Source organism: Sorex fumeus, unplaced genomic scaffold, assembly GCF_029834395.1.
Source record: "Sorex fumeus unplaced genomic scaffold, SorFum_2.1 ptg000072l, whole genome shotgun sequence".
In the NCBI taxonomy this organism is placed as follows: Eukaryota; Metazoa; Chordata; class Mammalia; order Eulipotyphla; family Soricidae; genus Sorex; species Sorex fumeus.
In genome coordinates this window covers 49,920,125-49,938,373 of record NW_026606129.1, presented here as the reverse complement: position 1 = coordinate 49,938,373, position 18,249 = coordinate 49,920,125, and the positions used below count along the sequence as shown (strand labels likewise).

The window sequence follows — 18,249 nt, the reverse complement described above, 5'->3', positions numbered from 1 at the left end:
GGCTCAAAGCCCAGTAGATTTATTGGAGGGGCTAGCAAGGGTCTGTACACAATAAATAGGAATATAGCGCGCTGCCCTAATCGCGGCCGGAGGCGGGGGTGGGGCAAGACAGCAGCTTTGGCCAGCAGCTAGACGGAGCTGACAGGGTTGGGGGGGCGGGGGGAGGGGGATGTCGACCTGCCACGGAGTCCTCCCCCTTCGTCCCACGCCGCCCCACTCTCCCCTCAGAGTTCCACTCGCGTATCGCGGTAGGACCGGTCCAGGGCCCACTCCGGTTGCGAGTCGGCGCCGGCCTCGCGAGCCAGGCGTGCCATCTCCTGCTGGTACAGGGCCTGCCGCGCCCGGCTGGGGTCCACATTGATCCAGTTGTTGGCGATCCACTTAGTGCCACGAGTGACCAGGCAGCCCCCGTGCAGAGAGTAGTCATCCACGTCACCCACCCAACCTAGAAGAGAAGGATGGCGTAAGCAAGAGAGGGGATGGAGGGGCTTGAGACTGGTCTGGATTTGGCTCTGTCCATACTGACAGGGCAAGGCGGGGGCGGCAGCCTTGCCCACCTTTCCTGAGCAGGTGGCCCCGAGGTCACATGGGCACTCAGCATTTCTCTCTAGGGACTAATCAACTCTGGTCCTCTGAAACCGTTTCCCTCCTGCCAAGCTTGTCTACATAGCTTCCCCGCCCGGGTGGGTGAGGGGCAGGTGTCCCTGGCCCCAGTGAGCTAGAGGGCTGGGGGCTTAGGCTGTCATGGGGGTGTGAGATTTGTCAGTACCATAGAAACCACCCAGGATTGAAAGCCACTTTGGAAGACTCTAGAGGTAGAAAACGATTTGTAAGGTGACTATAAAGAGCCAGCCAAGTTGTCCGGTCAAGGGCCAGACAAAGGAACCTTGCCTCAGGGCACCCCCAGCCTGGCCACAAGCCCTTACCATGCCCATCCGGCAAATAGTTGTACCAGAAGACTGCTGTTCCCTGCCTGGGCTTGACGCGCAGGTTCCCCTTGTCACAGTGTCTCCGAGTGTCCCGGAGGTCCACATCATCCTGAATCAGACTCTGTGGGCAGCAGGGTAGAGGGGTTTTCAAGCTGCCCCCAGGGCACTGCAGGAATGGAGGCAGGGCAGCCAAAGGCAGGGAGGGGCAGAGGGAAGATGTCAGATGTACCCAAGGGACCATCTGATCCTCACCCGGGTCTGGAGGGGCCCTGCCACTGCACCAGAGTCGCAGCCCAGTTGGCTCTTACCATTTCGTCGTAGGTCCTGTTGTCTGCTACAGGGAAGACAGTCTCGCCCCCACCGGTGACGTTGTTCAAATAAAACAGCACTGTCATGTAGCTGCAAGGCAGGGGGGCTGCTGAGCAGGGTCCCAGTTCTGGACGCTCCCTGGGGCTTACCTGTGGGCAGGAGAAGCTGCCCAGGTTCCCAAGGGCCTTGGGGGGCAGACTGAGATCGGTGACAACAGTGCCACGATGTCCCTACCCCACCTTTCCCACAGCCTCTTTCTTCTCATCAGATTGTATTTTTCTGTGACCCAGATCACAGGCCAGATGAGACAGGGAGGTTAGCAAAGGCAGCAAAATCATGCAAAAGAGCTTCATAGACTAGAAGTAGCTGAGCCAGAGCAGCCACCTGGAGAAAAGAACTGCCTCTGTGCAGAGGCGGGGGGCACAGGCTCAGGGGGGAAAGCCTCCAGGGCTGGAGATAGGATCCGGATTCAGGGGAGGGGAGAAGGAACTATGGTCCAGCCTGGCCCCTGGTGTCAGAACACTTCTTTCTGTCTGTGGAGCTGGCCACTGATGCAAGATGCCACCCTCCCTCCACTTGGTAAACCATCCCAGGGGGAGAAGGGGTAGGATCCCTAACCAGATGGCCTGATGCTCTGTGTCCTGGGCATAGGGGCCTGTCCAGAGGACAAGGTTATGCTGTGTCACAGGGTGGTACAAGTTTTTGGGGTGGTACAAGTTGTGGGTAGTCCCTAGGTGAGAGGTACTTGCCGGCAGGATGTCTCGAAGGGTACAGACTCGTTGGCTACCAGTTTGGTATGGGAGCAGATGGTCTCTGGGTACACGGGCCCACTGTCCACGTGGGCATGGTAGTGGCCTCCCTCGCCGTAGCGCACAACCTGCAGTGGCTCACTGAGCTCCACGATTTCAGGTGACAGACGAGTGAGGCGCAGCACCCTGGGGGTAGCAGGTATTCAGTAAGGTGTCACCGCCTTCTCATAAGCTCTTCCCTACCCATCTCCCCTAGCATCCCCCAGGAGCCCTGGGGAGCAGGAAGGGATTATTTGTGGTGAGCCCTTTCCCACTGGGAGGGGGAGATAGCTTTTCCCTAAACTGGGGACCCCCCCCAAGAGAGTTATCTTCAACTCTGGGCTGTTCAAGGGTGGGGGTCCTATGGGCAGTGATAAAAGGTCATTTCCCAATCAGCGGAAAGCAAATGTTCCATCTATTTTTTGTTTTGTTTGGGAAGCCATACCCAGTGATGCTCAGGGTTTATTCCTGGCTCTGACCTCATGGATCGCTCCTGGCATCCTTGGAGGACCGTATGGGGTACCAGGGATAGAACCTCAACAGCCTCGTGCAAGTCAAGCACCCTACTTGCTGTGTTGTCTCTCCAGCTGCCCCTGGACTTTTCTGTCAGTCTATATTTAATCCCAAACATATACTGTTTCCCCACAACGAGGGCTAATTTGCCTTTGTTAATTGTTTTGGATGGGCCCTCATCCTGGTCTAACAAACAGAACTTAGTCCTGGGGTAGCTAATCAACTCTGTCCTCTCAGCCGAGTCAAAAGCTTCTGCGAGGGTCCCGCTAGCTTTCTCTCCCAGCACTGTCCCAGGGAGGACAGCATCAGGTGCTCACCTCTGCCGGATGGCACGCATGACGTGGTGGGCACCTTCACCCTGGTACAGCCATGTGTGGTGGCTGTTCCGCACCAGCTCGCTGGACTCTGCCTTGCGGCTCCTCATGTACTTGTGGAAGTCCCGAAGGTCCATGTCGGAGAACTCCTGCAGGCTCAGCACTCCTGCACGGGGCAGCCACCATCAGGGCCCACAAAACCCAGGGGGGGCGCTGCAATGGCAGGCCGCACCTTCCTCCCTACCCCAAAGGGAGCGGCTGCCCCTGACCTTAGGCACTGGGGGGCCATGTGCACCTGTCCCTCATCTGGACTCTCGGGTCAGATGAACCTGGCTTCTGTCACATCAGGCCCTACAGGAAGACCCAGAGAAGTTCGTTTCTTCAGTTAGAGCTTGATTGGATCCCTCCCCCCCCACCAAAGTAAGAATCCCAACCTCTAATTGACTAGCCAGAATTTCAAAAGATCAAAAGCTACGTGGTCAAGACGGGCCCTTGGTTGGCCAGTCTGGTCTAGAGTGGCTCATGGTAGCCAACCTCTGAACATATAAAGCATGACAAAAGGGCAGCTAGTGTCCTATTTGGTCCAGGGTCTTCCACACTGCAGGGCGTGGGCCAGGGCTGGTCCCAAGACTTCCTCCATGGTCCCAATTCCATCTGGAATGATGCAGATCTGGCCAATTGGGCCTACTGGCCTGTCACTCTACCTCAGCAAAGAAAGGCAGGCCATGCTTCCCAACAAAGCAAGGGTTCCATCTTGTTGGAATCTAATAGTAGCTGATACCATTATTTTCCTTTCTGACTTGAGGGAGAGACACTTTCCATCCTTTGGCCCAGATTTCCCTAAGGTGTGGGACACATAAGGGTTGTGAGTCCAACATCAGCTCTATATGTAAGGAGAGGAATAGCCTGATATCCTCCAGCAACAGGTAGGTCATAGTCAAATTCCTTATTCTAGGTTCTTCAACTACAAGATCACTATTTAGTTGGTTGGGGGGGAGGGGAAGAGTGGGGAAACACACCTGGCAGTAATCAGGGATTACTCCAAGCTTTGTGCTCAGGGATCATTTCTGGAAGTGCTCGGAAATTACATGCAAGACAAGTGCCTTAACTCCACAAATTCTCCAAATGAGAGTTGACTGTTGTTCCTTTCTGACTAAGTCTAGAACTTGGGCATGAAAGTAATGACTATACTTCAGAAACTTCCTGTGGTTACAAAGGGGATGCATTTGTATGACAACCCACTTTCCACACTTGCCCCTAGTAGTCAGCATGACTCCAGGTAACCAAGAGGCATGGGAAACATCACGAGGGTGGACACAGTGCCTGGCTGCAGATACAGGCCTGGAGCAAGGTGAATAACCAAACTCAAGCTGGCCATGCCTACCATCTATTTGTGCTGTTCCAGTCTACCCTGTGCCAGTGCCAAACAGCAGCCCAACTTGGTGCGCAGACAGGAAAGAGCTCATCTGCCTGACAAGGACAAAGGGATCTCCAAGCGTTTCCCTTTAGACAGTCACCGAGAGGAATGGGAAGGTCCTAGCTCTGGCCTGCTTCCCAGGTATAAGGGCCAAGCCGGTCCTGAGAGCTGGTGACGCACACAGAATTGTGGCGAGGTGTGAGCTCACCGTCCCCATCAGGGTCAGCCTTGATTGCAGAGTACATCTCCTGAATGTTCTCCGGAGTCATCCACCGTCCATTTCCCAAACGATTCTGGGCCAGCACCTAAAGCACAATAAGGTCCTTCAGTGGATGGGAGAACCACCGGAGCCCCGAGCACCTGCCCAGTTCTTGCTGAAGGGCTATAGATCCAGGTGAAAGGGCTCATGTGAGGACAAAGAACTGAGCTAAGGGGAGGGTAAGCAAAAAAGGCCCAGAAGCTTGTCGGGAGCAGAACAGGCACGCAGAGATCAGACGGTCATAACATGGTCAGCCCTGTGGGACTGTGACCTTGGGGGCCAATGAAAGTGTCAGCCCTGGTGGCAGAGCAAAGCATTCAGATCCCAGGTGAAGGGGGTGGAGCCAGGGCCTGGCTGTGAAGGGGGAATAGGCACCAGGGGCAGCCTGGCCTAGGCACTGAGCTCAGGCTCAGGAGAGCATTTTGTGTATTCAGGGGACATGACACCCCAATGAAACCTCGCTCAGAGTCCTGGATGTGAGTGGCAGGCAGAGTGGGGGCGACTCCTCAGATCTGCCTCATCCACCTTGAGTTCTAGGGGAGCTCCCTGCGTAGCAGCAAGGAAACCAGCCCACGAAGTCCCACACCGGGAACTGTGGTGCTAAATGCCGTCCCCGCCAGGAGGTTCTCCTACCATTTTCCTGATCCTGGGGAAAGCAGGGCTCTCCCAGGAAGGGAGATAGCCCTGGGCTTAGTGTGCCCAGGTGATGTGAGGTGCCATCACACTTAGGGTCAGGGCTGCACTTGTCAAGTGACCTCATCATCAGAAAGGCCACCGTGGACACTCCCCATGACCCTGCGTGTGCTCCAGGCCCCAGGATCCTAACCTCACGGAGCTGTAGGAGACCATCACGGTTCTGGTCCAGCAGCTGGAAGAGGTCCAGCTGGCTGACCTGCATGGTGCCCATGGCCTCCTCATACTCTTCGGTGGGCAGGATCTGGCTGCGCTGTAAACCCTTCATCTGTGCCAGGTGGATGATCAGTCGACACTCCTCATCACTCAGGAAGCCGGGGATTTCTGTCAGAAGAGGGGGGTAAAGCCAAGGATTGGGCCAGGGCACAAATACATCCAGAGCCCTCTCTTTAGGGCTCTTGGGGTGCTCCGGGGACCCTGCTGGTCACTGTGTCGGGAAGGTCTCACACTCCCCTTAATAGAGTCCTGGGACTGATACTGTGGTGGATTTTCCTGTAAACATCCATCAGTTTCTGGAGCATGGTGACTGGCCTGGCGCTGAGACTCCTGGAGAGTGTGGGAGTGAAGCCGTTGCTTGCCCAGACCCAGAGTGATCCACAATAGGTGGGTCTGAAGGGTGCAGAGCTGACCATCATTTATGGGCTTATATTTAAAACACGGAGGGTGATGGCAGTTCATTTATACTATTCAGCAATATACAAATCAAAGAACACACAGTCACTCAGCACTCTAGGCCAGCGTTTGCTCTCCACCTCCCACGCGGGGCTGCTGGCCATCTTTTCAGGGCTGAGCTGCCCTGTGCTGGAAGGTCAGTGGGGGATCCACTGACCTTGAAAATTAAGCTTCTTGGCCTCTATGATGTCCCAACAGTCCTAAACTCCCCCAATTCCTTCAGGAGCAAATATTTACGGTACACCAATGAAATTCCTTCAGGAACAAATATTCATGGTCCACCAAGCAGAGGAAGGCCCAGCTATGACCATGCTCTCACAAAACAAGACTGGCTGCTCTGTGTTATATTCCCAGTCACTTCCCAGGAAGGCCTTTGGCCATTCAGAGGCATACTCAAAGCAGTTATGTTGGTTACTGTTGTTTTAGGGTCACACCCAGAGTGCTGGGGGGCTGAAGGGCAGTTATGTCTGACCTGGTGCTTAGGGATCACTCCTGGCAGTGCTTGGAGGACCGTGTGGTGCCTGGGATGGAGCCTGGGCTTCCTGCATGCAATGCAACAGTTTGGTCTGCTGGTCTCTCTGGTCCTAGAGCAGCTCTGTTTTGTTGGGCCACACCTAGCTGCGCTCAGGGATTTCCTCCTGGCTCTGTGCTGAGGGATCATTCCTGGAAGGGCTCAAGAGACCATGTAGGGTACCAGTGACTAAACCTGGGGTGGTTGCGTGCAAGCAAATGCTCTACTCGCTGTACTGTCACTCCGGCACCTAGAGCCGCTTTCAAGTCGTGCCACACACAGGACGCAGTCTCTGTAAGACGCCGACCTAAACACATCAACTCCTTAAGCTCTATACTCACCAGGAGAGCCAGGCCACCCCTGTCTGCCTCCCAGTCACACAAACCCAGTGAGGGCAAGTGAGCCACTAGGGGTGAGGGTGGGGTGTGCTGCTGGACCAAACTGCAGAACAATGGTCACCTCTGATCATTTTCTTTTTGTTATTTTGGTTTTGGGGCCACACCTGTATGTGATCTGAGTGTGACCACACACTCCACGCTTATTCCTGGCTCTGTGCGCAGGAATCACTCCTGTGCTTAGGGGACCATATACAGTGCCCAGGATCGAACCCAGATTTGCTATGTGCAAGGCAAGTACCTTACCTCTATAATGTTTCTCCAGCTTCACCTCCAGAGTTTAAAAAGTAAACAAATGAGGAAAAAAGAAAGGAGGAGAACACTATCCCAGGTTTGTTTAATTTATTAGGTGCTGGTAATCCACAGGCCCAGAGAAGATGGAGGGAGGGAGGTACTCCACTCCCCACCCCCTTATGTGTTAATAAAATGCAAATAGCTCAGGCCAGCACCATGAGGTCTACTCAAGTAGGTCCAAGTTCCCAAGAGAAGGACAAACATTGACCCTATAAAGTTCCCAACTTCAGCCCGTTAAGACCAAGGCAGAGAGGTAGGTTGATGGCTCCAGGGCTATGGCCACTGCCGGCAGTGGTGGTGCTGTGGGCCGGTGGTGAGGCAGGGGCTCTCGGGGTCCAGCATGGTGGGTCCATCTCCCACACCATGGCACTGTGTCAGGACACTGGCTACACAGGGAAGTGGCTGCCCAACTTACTGCCAGGGCCATTCAACAGTCAGTGCCACTTGCTTGCCCAGGAGTGCCACCCTGCTGCCCTCTTCCTCTGCTCTCTCTTTGCCCTTATGTGCCTCAACAGGCAGGGTAAGGCCTCTCTGGGTTCACTCTTTCCTCAGGGTGGGGAAGGGAGATGGAGGGTTATGCAAGGTGCTCCTGGCAGAGGGGAGCAGACCCCAAGTCCAGAGGAAGCATAGCAGGGGCCCACCAATGGCTCACAAACAATTGAGGACACGTGTCAGGGCAGGATAAGTGGGCCACTCTCCCAGGAGGGCCTGGGACTCTGTCTGGCCAGGGCCTGAGCTACAGTCAGCAACAAGAGAGGCCAAATCCTTTCCCGAGTGAGCCTGTGCCAGCCCCCAACGTTGCCTTAGAGTGACTGTGCCAGAAACAGCAAGAACAGACTGTTTCAGAATCCTAGGACCCACCCTTATACTTTTTGCCAACCCCAATCCCGGCCATTAAACTGCAGACCTCTGCAGGCCTTTCAGCCTAAGAGGGAGGCCCCTCCCTCCCTCCCTCCCTCCAGGCTCAGGAGTTAAAGCCCACCCAGAAGTGTCCTCCCCACCCCCACTCTTTTTCCAGGCACCACTGTCCACTGAAGCTGGAGGAGGGGTGCACAGGGAAACTGGAAAAAGGCCTGGGCATAGGCAGTGGGTGGGGGGTGGGGGCCAGAGACAAGCAGGGCTTAGAGGGCTGCAGGCTGAGATTCCAGGAAACCAGGCAGCAGCCGTTGCTAGGTGACCAGGGGACGTTGCCCAGCAACCAGATTACTGGCTTTGCCTCAGCACTTGAAGCACCCTATGCCCCCAACTGATCTGGGTGCCCAGTCTGGACTACAGGAGCCCTGGTCCTGAGCTCTCTGCAGTCCTGCGCTTTCCCTAAGGGGTCATCTAACAACAGGCCGCAGCCAGTGAGACCCTGTAGGCCAGCTACACGCCCAGCCATCTCTAACGGCTCCAGCCCTGGCTGCCCAGGGGAGTCTCTGCTCCACTTCTCTGCTGGGCTGCCCTAGCTCTGCACTCCCACCCCAAATTCTTGCTCCTGAGGGGACCAAGTAAAAGGATCTCTCCAGTGGGAAAGTGAAGAGTGCCCACAGTCAGCATCTGTCTCAAGAAGAGCATTGAATGAGGGGTCATGGGGCCAGAGCCATAGCACAGCAGGTAGGGTGCTTGCCTTGCACGCAGTCAACCCAAGTTCAATTCCCGGCACCTCACATGGTTCCTGCAGTATCACCAGGAGTGACTCCCTGAGTGCAGAGCCAGGAGTAAGCCCTGAGCACTGAGGTATGACCCCACAGCAAAACAAAAGAAGGAGGGGTCGAGAAATAGTATAGCCTGGCTTCAATTCCCTATAGGGTCCCTGAGCCTCACCAGGAGTGATCCCTGAGTGTGGAGCCATGAGCAAATCCCAGCCTTCACTGGGCTGGGAGTGGCTCAAAAACAAACAAAAAGAGAGAAGAAAAAGAAGGCAGAAGCGGGCTGATCCCTTTATTGATGGCTTCCCTTCCCCACCTGAGAGGTGGGGGGCCGCTGAGTCCCTACCCCCAAACCCCCAACCCCTGCCCCTAACACATTACTAAGTGCCAGCTGCAGGAGCTGAGACAGGAGGGCCATTCACCCGAGGAAGTCCTGGTCACGCTTCACGCCAGTTACTTCAGTGAGCCCTTCCTGCCTGCACACACCTTACAAATGCCTCCATTCTTACTCTTGTCTTGGTGCCAGGACAAATGGAACAGGGGAACCCAAATGTTCCCCCTCTCCCTGGTTGGAGCAAAAGGGAAAGACATTCCCAGGCTTGGGGATGTGGCTCAATGGTAAAGTACATGCCCTGTAAGCATGAAACCTAGATTCTTTCACTGGCACAGGCGGGGGGGGGGGGGGGGGAGGGGTGGGGGGGAAATGGGTAATAAATGAGGGGCCAGAGGGATGGTTCAGCAGGTGAGGCGCACCGCCAGGAGTAATTCCTGAGCACTACTGGATATGGCCCAAAAAAGAAAAAAAAAGGTAGTATGTGAATAAATTTCTTGAATAAGTGTGGAGTCACAGCACATCAGGTAGGGCGTTTGCCTTGCACATGGCTGACCCGGGCAACCCGGGTTGATTCCTCCGCCCCTCTCAGAGAGTCCAGCAAGCTACCGAGAGTATTTTGTCTGCACAGCAAAGCCTGGCAAGCTACCCGTGACGTATTCGATATGCCAAACACAGTAACAACAAGTCTCACAATGGAGATGTTACTGGGCCCGCTCGAGCAAATCAATGAACAATGGGAGGACAGTGACAGTGACATTCAAAAATCAGCACAGAACTCTTTGCTAAGGAGGGTGGCCCCCAGGAGAGCCCTTTTCTAGGACCCAGACTCCCAAGAGCAGAGCCCCAGACAGGTTGGTCTCAAGGCTGAGCCCTGGCAGGGATCGGCTGGATGAGATCCCATTCCACACCAGCCCCCTTTCCCATTCGGCAGTGAAGGGGAGGCTCCCTGGGTCTTCCTCAGTCCCTCGTGCTGTGCCTTGGTCTTCCTGTTAGAGCTGCTACAGGCAGGCCCCCTGCCCAAAGAAGAGCCAGCACCCCGCGCCCTCACCCGGACTCTGACAACAGCAGGATGCCACATGCCATGTACACGCGGCCTGCAGTGCAGAAGGCACGCCAGGGGCCTTGTGGCTTGAATTGGGTGGTGCAGCGCCGCAGGCCAGGAAGAACTCTGTATGCAACCGGAGCTCCCAACCTGCAGCAGGACATACATGGGCAGTGCTGTGGCCAGTGTCGGAACAATGGCAGGCACGCCGGCAGGGGGAGCCTGGGTGGGGCTTTGTAGCCACAGTCTCTGCCGTTGCCACAGAAACCAGGTGCCCGCCCCTCTGGCTGTGTCGAAGGTAGAAGACCCTCTCTCCGCTGCCTGGCATGGAACCCACAGACTACAGTTCTCCCAGGAACAGCCCGAGCAGATGGAAACCCACCTCCCCGGGCTCACTGGGGGCACCTTCCGGAGCCAGCAGAGCACTGCCCCAAACCACTGCATGGTTTCCTGGCAGCCACGTCTGTCCTTGCTAGACTAGCTCAGGCTCTGCCACTGCTCATGAGCCTTGGAAGCTTGAGCCAAGTGTCAGGCTCGAATCTCCTGGGCAGAACTCTGCTCAAACTCCCTGGACTGCGTCCACTGTTGCACTGGGGGGCTGATGGGGGCCATGAAGACTGCCGCATTAACTACTTATAAAAATCTCAACTCAGCACAATGAAATTCCCTTTCTTCTATTTATTTTGGGCCTCATCCAGTGGTACCCAGGGCTTACTCCTGGCTCTGTTCTCAGGGACCATATGGAGTTAACGGGGATCGAACTGAGGTCAACTGCCTGCAGAGCAAGCACCAATTTGAATCCCGTGGCTGCACAGCGGGTGAAACCCAACTTGGCTGTGTGCAAGGTAAGTGCCCTAATCATATTCTTTCTGGCCTCCACACTAAAATTCTTCTCCTTTTTCTGTGCCTCCAGTATCTTTTTTTTTTTTTCGGTCATGAATACAGTGATTTTAAGCAGCTGTCTAATTGTTCTCTTTTTTGTGTGTGTTTTCTTGTTTTCTTTTGGGCCACATCTAGCGAAGCTCAGGGGTTACTCCTGGCTCTGTACTCAGGGTTCGCTCCTGGCAGAGGACCATATGGGATGCCAGAGATCAAACCCCGGTCAGCTACATGCAAGGCAAGTGCCCTATCTATTGTACTATATCTCTGGGCCATCCCAATTGTTTAAGGTTAAAAAAAAAAAACTTGGAAATTCTGTGATAAAGCAGTTATGACTTTAAAATAAATGATTTTGTGTGCTGGTGTCAATTATGCATTTACCTTTTTTTTTTTTTTTTTGGCTTTTTTGATCATACCCAACAATGCTCAGGGGACCATATGGGACGCTGGGGATCAAACCTGGGTTGGTCACATGCAAGGCAAACACCTAACTCACTGTTCTATCATTTCGGCCCAATGCACTAAATAGTTAAAAACATGAACTCTGAGAATCTGGAGAGTACAGGGTTAAGATTCTTAGAACACCAAGCAGACCAAGAGCCTGGGAACCTCCCGAGATTATGAGGTCAAGCAGGTATCCAAGGCCAGGCAGTCTGAGGGAGCCTTGGCACCCACTGTGGGAAAAGTCTGTTGAAAGGGAACAACACAAAAGCCACAGCATAGCACAAAGGCCCTTAGGCAGCAATGAGCCTGGTGTCTGTGAGACAATGGCGGCAGCTTTGGGGTACCCAATGAGACGTAGAAGTGAACTTGGTGGGCTGGAGCAATAGCACAGCCGGTAGGACGTTTGCCTTGCACGCGGCTGACCCGGGTTCAATTCCCAGCATCCCATATGGTCCCCTGAGTAATTCCTGAGTGCAGAGCCAGGAATAACCCCTGTGCATTGTCCGGTGTGACCCAAAAAGAAAAAAAAAAAGAAGTGAACTTGGGGTGTGTGCAGAGAGAGTACAGAAAGTTAAGCCTTGTAAGCAGCTGGTTTGACTACCCAGCAACACCAGGCATGGCCAAGGAAAAAAAAACCTGGAAAGTAAACTAGAAAATCTTTCCCCCATCCACAGCAAAAGGGGAGTTTGGGTTATGGGGCCACATCCAGCAGTATTGGGGGTTGCTCCTGTCTGTACTTGGGGAACAAGGGGTTCCAGGAATCAAATCCAGTCCTACCACATGCAAAGCAGGCATTTCCATCTCCTGGGCCTACTCTTGGACACTTTTAAGGCCTAGAGGATGAGGTGTGATCTACTGTGAAATAGAGAAATAGTAAAGGGCTGGGTCAGGGGTGCCTTATGTTTGAGGCCTTGACACTGAGGAGGGAAAGGAGGCAGCCATGAGCCTATGAACCAAGGCCGCATCCCCCCTAGAGATGACAAGGACTCAGCACTATAGCACCTGTCTCTTCAGCAGTCTTCCTGGGAAATGCCTCCATCTTGCAGGTATCTGCCAGGAATTGTGTCAGAGAGGGCAGAGGGGGTGAAGTAAGGGTGCCAGACTGGAGACGGGGTTGGGGGTGGGGGGTAGCAGCACTATTTGAGGCAAAATTCCCACCTGACAAATCCCAACATGTAGTAAATGGCCTTCCTTGGGCATCTTCTCCCCTGGATTTCCTTCTCCCACAACTAGACTTCTTGTAGTCATTGATTTCTTTTATCCCCATTCACCTGCCTCATTTCACAGGGAACATGCCCCAGGACTTGGCTGGCTTTTTGGTTGTTTTTTTTTTGGGGGGGGGGGCCACATCCAGCTGTGCTCAGGGTTTGCACGTGGCTCAACGTTCAGGGATGGCTCTGGCCCTATCCCGGGTCTTTCTGGATAGAACTTTGGACATCTGGGGCTGGAGCCATAGTATAGCTGGGAAGGGCCTTTGGCTTGCATGCAGCCAATCCAGGTTCGACTTCCAGCATCCCATATGATTCCCAGAGTCCACCCAGAGTGCAGAGCCAGGAGTATGCCCTGAGCACCACCAGATGTCCCCCATACCCCCCAAAACAACAAAAACAGCAACAACAACAAAAAATAAACCAAAAATCTGGGACTTCTGCTAGCAATGGACTCAAAGGGAATGAGAGTGTTAGAGTAAATGAGGATCACAAGCGGGAAGCTCTTGCTGTAGCTGCCCAACTGACCTAGCCAGGCCCCCTGTCATTGTGATCCACTGCACATCACAGTGGAGTAAAGCAGCTAGGTGTCCTCATTTCCCTGACAGCCACTTGGGTTAATCCCACAACCTCCTACAGATGTTTGGTCAAATATCTTTCTCAGGAAGGCCCTTGGTGCTAGAGCAATAGTACAGTGGGTAGAGTGTTCGCCTTGCACGTGGCCGACCCGGGTTCAATTCCCAGCATCCCATATGGTCCTCTGAGAACCACCAGGAGTAATTCCTGAGTGCAAAGTCAGGAGTAACCCCTGTGCATCGCCAGGTGTGACCCAAAAAAGCGTAAAAAAAAAAAAGAAAGAAAGAAAGGACAACACGGGAGCCAGAACCATAGTACAGTGGGGAAGCCACTTGCCTTACACAGGGCCAACCCGGGTTCTAGTCCCAGAAACCCATATGGTCCTCTGAACCCCACCAGGAGTGACCCCTGAGCAGAGCCAGTAGTAAGCCCTGAACACTGCAGGGAATGACGTGAAAACCAAATAAATTTATTTTTTAAAAAGTGGCTACCCTGGCAATATTCAGGCGTTTTTCCTGGCCCAGCACTCAAGAATCTCCTGGCGGTGGTTGGGAGACCATATGGGATGTCAGGGATCAAACCTGGGTTGGCAGCGTGCAAGGCAAGTGCCCTACCCACCGTACTATCTCTCTCCCCCTTAAGTTTCAACCTGAGTCAAAATTCTTCCTAACTGGCCTGTGATCATATGTCACTATCTAACATATCATGTATATGTGTGTGTATATCTATCTATCTATCTATCTATCTACATACATCTATCTATCTTGACTTGATCACTTGACATCCCATTAGTCATCAATTTGTTTGAGCGGGCGCCAGTAACATCTCCATTTGTCCCTGTCACGTGCTAGTGTAGCCCAATGGCGTCTGCTCACTCCAGGAACACGAAGAGACTCAAACCGATCATTCAGGGTCTTGACGAAGAAGTCTGACCATCTCGTAGGTGGGCGGCCATGCCATCTTTTGACGTCCCGTGGAATCCAGTCAGTAATGGTTCTAGTTCAGCAGTCGTCTGCAAATCGAATTACGTGTCCAGCCCATCTGATTGTCGATGCCTTGGCAAACAAAACAGTGTCCCTGATTCTCGAACGTTGATGGAGGTCGGAACTCCGGATTCTTTCTCTCACTTGAGTGAAGTGTGATACTCCAAGCATAGCTCTTTTGATTCCTCTTTGGGAGACCTGAATAGCATTCTCATCCTGTTTTTGTAGGGCCCAAGTCTCTATCTATCTATCTATAAATCTATAAAATTGTGGTTTTTTTTGGTCACACCCGGCAACACTCAGGGGTTACTCCTGGCTCTGCACTCAGGAATTACTCCTGGCAGTGCTGGGGGACCATATGGGATGCCAAGGATTGAACCGGGATCAGCCACATGCCAGGCAAATGCCCTCCACTGTACTATCACTCCAGCCCATCATATATATTTATTGATGTTACTTAATGTCTGGGGCTGGAGTGATAGCACAGTAGTAGGGCATTTGCCTTGCACGCAGCCAGCCCTGCCAAGCCGGGTTCGATTCTTCCACCCCTCTTGAAGAGCCCGGCAAGCTACCGAGAGTATCTCGCCCGCACGGCAAAGCCTGGCAAGCTACCAGTGACATATTCAATATGCCAAACACAGTAATAGAAATCTCACAATGGAGACGTTATTGGGCCCGCTCGAGCAAATCAATGAACAACAGGAGGACAGTGCTACAGTGCTACTTATTGTCTATTCATTTTTGGGGGGCATACTTGGCAATGCTCAGCGGTTACTCTTGGCTCTGCACTTAGGAATCACTCCTGGCAGGCTCTGGGTACCATATAGGATGCTGTGGATCAAACCTAGGTAGGCTGCATGCAAGGCAAGTGCTCTACTTGTGGTACTATGACTGAGGCCCTTGTGTTTTCATTTGAATGTCAACTTCAGGTCACAGAGATTATGCAAGGCGCTAGAGTGCATGCTTTGAATGAAGGAACCCTGGGTCCAATCCTCAGTACCACAAAGTCTCCTGAATAACCCAAGCACTAAACCAGGAGGCAGGAGTAGCCCCCAAGTATCAGTGAATATGACTCCCTCTCCCTCAACTACTCTCGTGCCAGAGAGGTAGGGTGCTTGCCTTGCATACAGGAGCTTGGGTTCAATCCCCAGCACCACATATGGTCCCTCAAGTGCTGCCAGGAGTGATCCCTGAGTGTAGAGGCAAAAATGAGCCCTGAACAAAGCCAGGTATAGTTAAAAAACCAAAACAAAAAGCTTATTGTCAGCTTAATTTTTTGGTGAATTTTCCTCCCATATTTTGTCCAATGCTATTTTCTTAGCCATCTAAAATAACACTTAGCAGAGATTTCAATATCATACAATAGCAATAGTAGTAATAGCAAAATTATAATAACCCTTTAAACCCTACCGCAATAGGACCAACAATATAAACTATTTTCCTTGAATAGTACGCATATGAAACCATCCTCACAAGCCCAGACTCATTCTGAACCAGGGTTCCCTGCTCCAGGGGAAACGGCATGTCCTTAGATGCTCTGTTTTGGTCTCCAGGTCTCTTCTTAAAGCTTCCTACACGGAGCCAGAGAGGCAGCACAGATATTAAGGCACTTGTCTTATGTGCAGACAACAGGGGTTTGGTTCCAAACTGGCCCAGAACCCCTGAACCCCACCAGGAGTGATTCCTGAATGCAGGGTCAGGAGTACACCCTGAGCACTGCTAGGTGTGGCAACCCTCCTCCAGAAAATAAAAAAAGAATCAAAACAAAACACAAAAAGATTTCCCATGCACGCCATCATCCAACTGTCAGGAAGGACTTGAGGTCTGAAGATAAAGGTCTGACTGGTACCGAGGCTGGGGTTGGCAACCTTATTCCCAGCAAGGGCAGTGGAGGAGGCGCGGAACGCCTTGGCGGTCAGCATCTTTCAGGGAGGCCCAGGGAGTCTGTTTGTTGTTGTTTGTTTGTTTGCTTGTTTGTCTTTAAATTTGGGGCCACATCCTCCATCCTCCTCAAGGGCATGCTGGGAATAAGTGGGTGCAAAGGCACCCACCTTGTCTACATTGGTGGTCTTTTAAAGGCCTTTAGTCTTTTTTTTTTTTTTTTAAAGGCCTTCAGTCTTGACAAGTGGCTTGCTGGCTTCAGGGCACAGGCTGATAGAAGCTCCACCACTTGAACAAGCTGAAGGAGCTGCTCCAGCACTTACTTTCTCACCCACTAACTAGAGGGTGGGATCTACACAGATAGCAGAGAGAGGTGTCAGGTCACAGTCTGGGGACTGCAGCATGTGAGAGGCCCAGGCCGGATCCCAGCATCACAGGCCCCTCCAGATAGTGCAGCCTCTAGCACTGAGTCACCAGAAGCCCCTGAACACTGACAAGGATGGCCCAAAAAAAACAACAAAAAAGCAAGTGAAAACAACACACAACCAGTGCTCAGAAAATGTGAACTATGATGCGGACTCCAAATGAGGTCATCCTGGAACACTCTGCCTGCTACGTCTGAACTGAATACCCAGTGCTGAGAATGTCAGAGCTGGGCTTTAGACTGGTACGCCAGAGGGCAGCTTTGGGGGCACCCATTTATCTGCCACATTTAATCTGTTGGCTTCTCAAAGCATGGGACCATCTTTGGGATCAGGATTCCATCCCATCCCTGACTGGAGAGGCCCTGAAATCTGCCAGGACCCCGTTATCAGCCTCACCCATCATCTCTCTGTGCTAGAATGTGACAACTAACGGTGACAGGTGACATTTTCAACGATACGTTCAGACATAACCTTCGGGTCACAGTGCCCTGCCCATACGGAAGAATCAGCTGCAGAGAGAGGGGGTCACAGAATGTAGTGTGGAAAGGTCACCCACTATGCTACACCGGGCGTAGGGCGCAGGGTCTTCACTTTGGGCAAACCTCAGGGTGGGGAAGGAACCGGCTACTTTGGAGCAGCCATTGCAAAACATCAGTCACGTGGTCAGAGGAGGCTGGAGGCGGCCTGGCCCGGGGCGGACTTACCGAAGAGCAGTGGCTTGAGGCTGAGGGTTCGGATGAAGTGGTCCCTGCCGGCGACCAGCTGCACCTTACGCTCGTGCCCCACCTATGGGAAAGGGGCACAGCGGGTAGCGGACGCCAGGCCGCGCCGCCCGAGGTGGAAAGGGGCATCGGGATGCGGAGCGTGGTGGCTGGCGAGCTAGGGAGTGAGTGCGGGTCCCGAGCAGCCGGGAAGCCCCTGGGCTACTCCACCGGGCAGAGCCCGGGGCGAGGCGAGGGGTCGTGGAGGAACCTCACCTTGATTCCCTCGAGCCGGGTGAGGGGACTCAGGGTGGGCGCGGGCCCGGGATTCGGGGCGCGGCGCTGTGGCCCCGGCTCGCTGCTCTCATCGCCGTTGCTGTAGTGCACGAAGAGCAGCAGCGCCAGCACGTTGCCCAGGTAGAGGTGCACGAACACCATCAGCACCAGGAAGTAGGCGCGCGAGCAGATGCCGCGCGGCTTGCACAGCGGCCGCACCGGGGCCTCCTCGCAGTCGCCCAGTCCGGCCGCTGCCCGGGCCTCCTCGGCCTCCGGCGGCGCCCACTGCGGCCTCGTGGCGTCCTCGGACGCCGCGACCCCGGGCAGCCGGCCTGCAGCCGCCGCCATGGCGCCCCGGTCGCGCGCGCGCCCAGGGGAGGGGCCGCGGGGTGGCCCGCGCCGCGCCGTCGCCCCGACAACGCCGCGGAGCCTGCGCGCGCCCGCCCGGACAGCCCGCGTGGGGCCGCGGTGCCCACCCGCACCCGCGCCGCGCAGGACCTCGTCTTCTCGAGCTGGGTGAGCGTCCGAACCGAAGCCGAGCCGCCGGTGGAGGACAGGAGCGGCCCCAGGAGAGGGAACCCCGCTGGTAGTATATCCCGGGCGAGGACGCCGTACCAGCCTCCAGGGAAAGTGTGGTCTGCGTTTTCTTACTCCCGGGAGTGGGATGGAAGCAATTAGGCGGAGACGAAAGGTGACTCAGTATTGCAGTTGTTCGGGGGCGCCACAGAGGCCCATGGCAATGCTTATGATGTGTAGGTCCCACGCCTTGCGGCTG

The 18,249-nt window shown here is 54.1% G+C and overlaps 1 protein-coding gene across 1 annotated transcript; it reads right to left on the bottom strand.

Annotated features, from left to right (window-relative positions):
- Positions 1 to 3: 3 nt before the first annotated feature.
- P4HTM (prolyl 4-hydroxylase, transmembrane) lies at positions 4 to 17,863 on the bottom strand. The gene is made up of 9 exons (XM_056129610.1): positions 17,475 to 17,863; positions 17,202 to 17,283; positions 5,356 to 5,546; positions 4,479 to 4,575; positions 2,857 to 3,019; positions 1,988 to 2,173; positions 1,238 to 1,328; positions 927 to 1,050; positions 4 to 445 (listed from the first exon to the last, which is right to left on the bottom strand). Exons 1-9 carry the CDS (start codon positions 17,820 to 17,822, stop codon positions 225 to 227), a joined length of 1,503 nt encoding a protein of 500 aa, XP_055985585.1. The 5' UTR covers positions 17,823 to 17,863; the 3' UTR covers positions 4 to 224.
- Between the last annotated feature and the right edge of the window lie 386 nt (positions 17,864 to 18,249).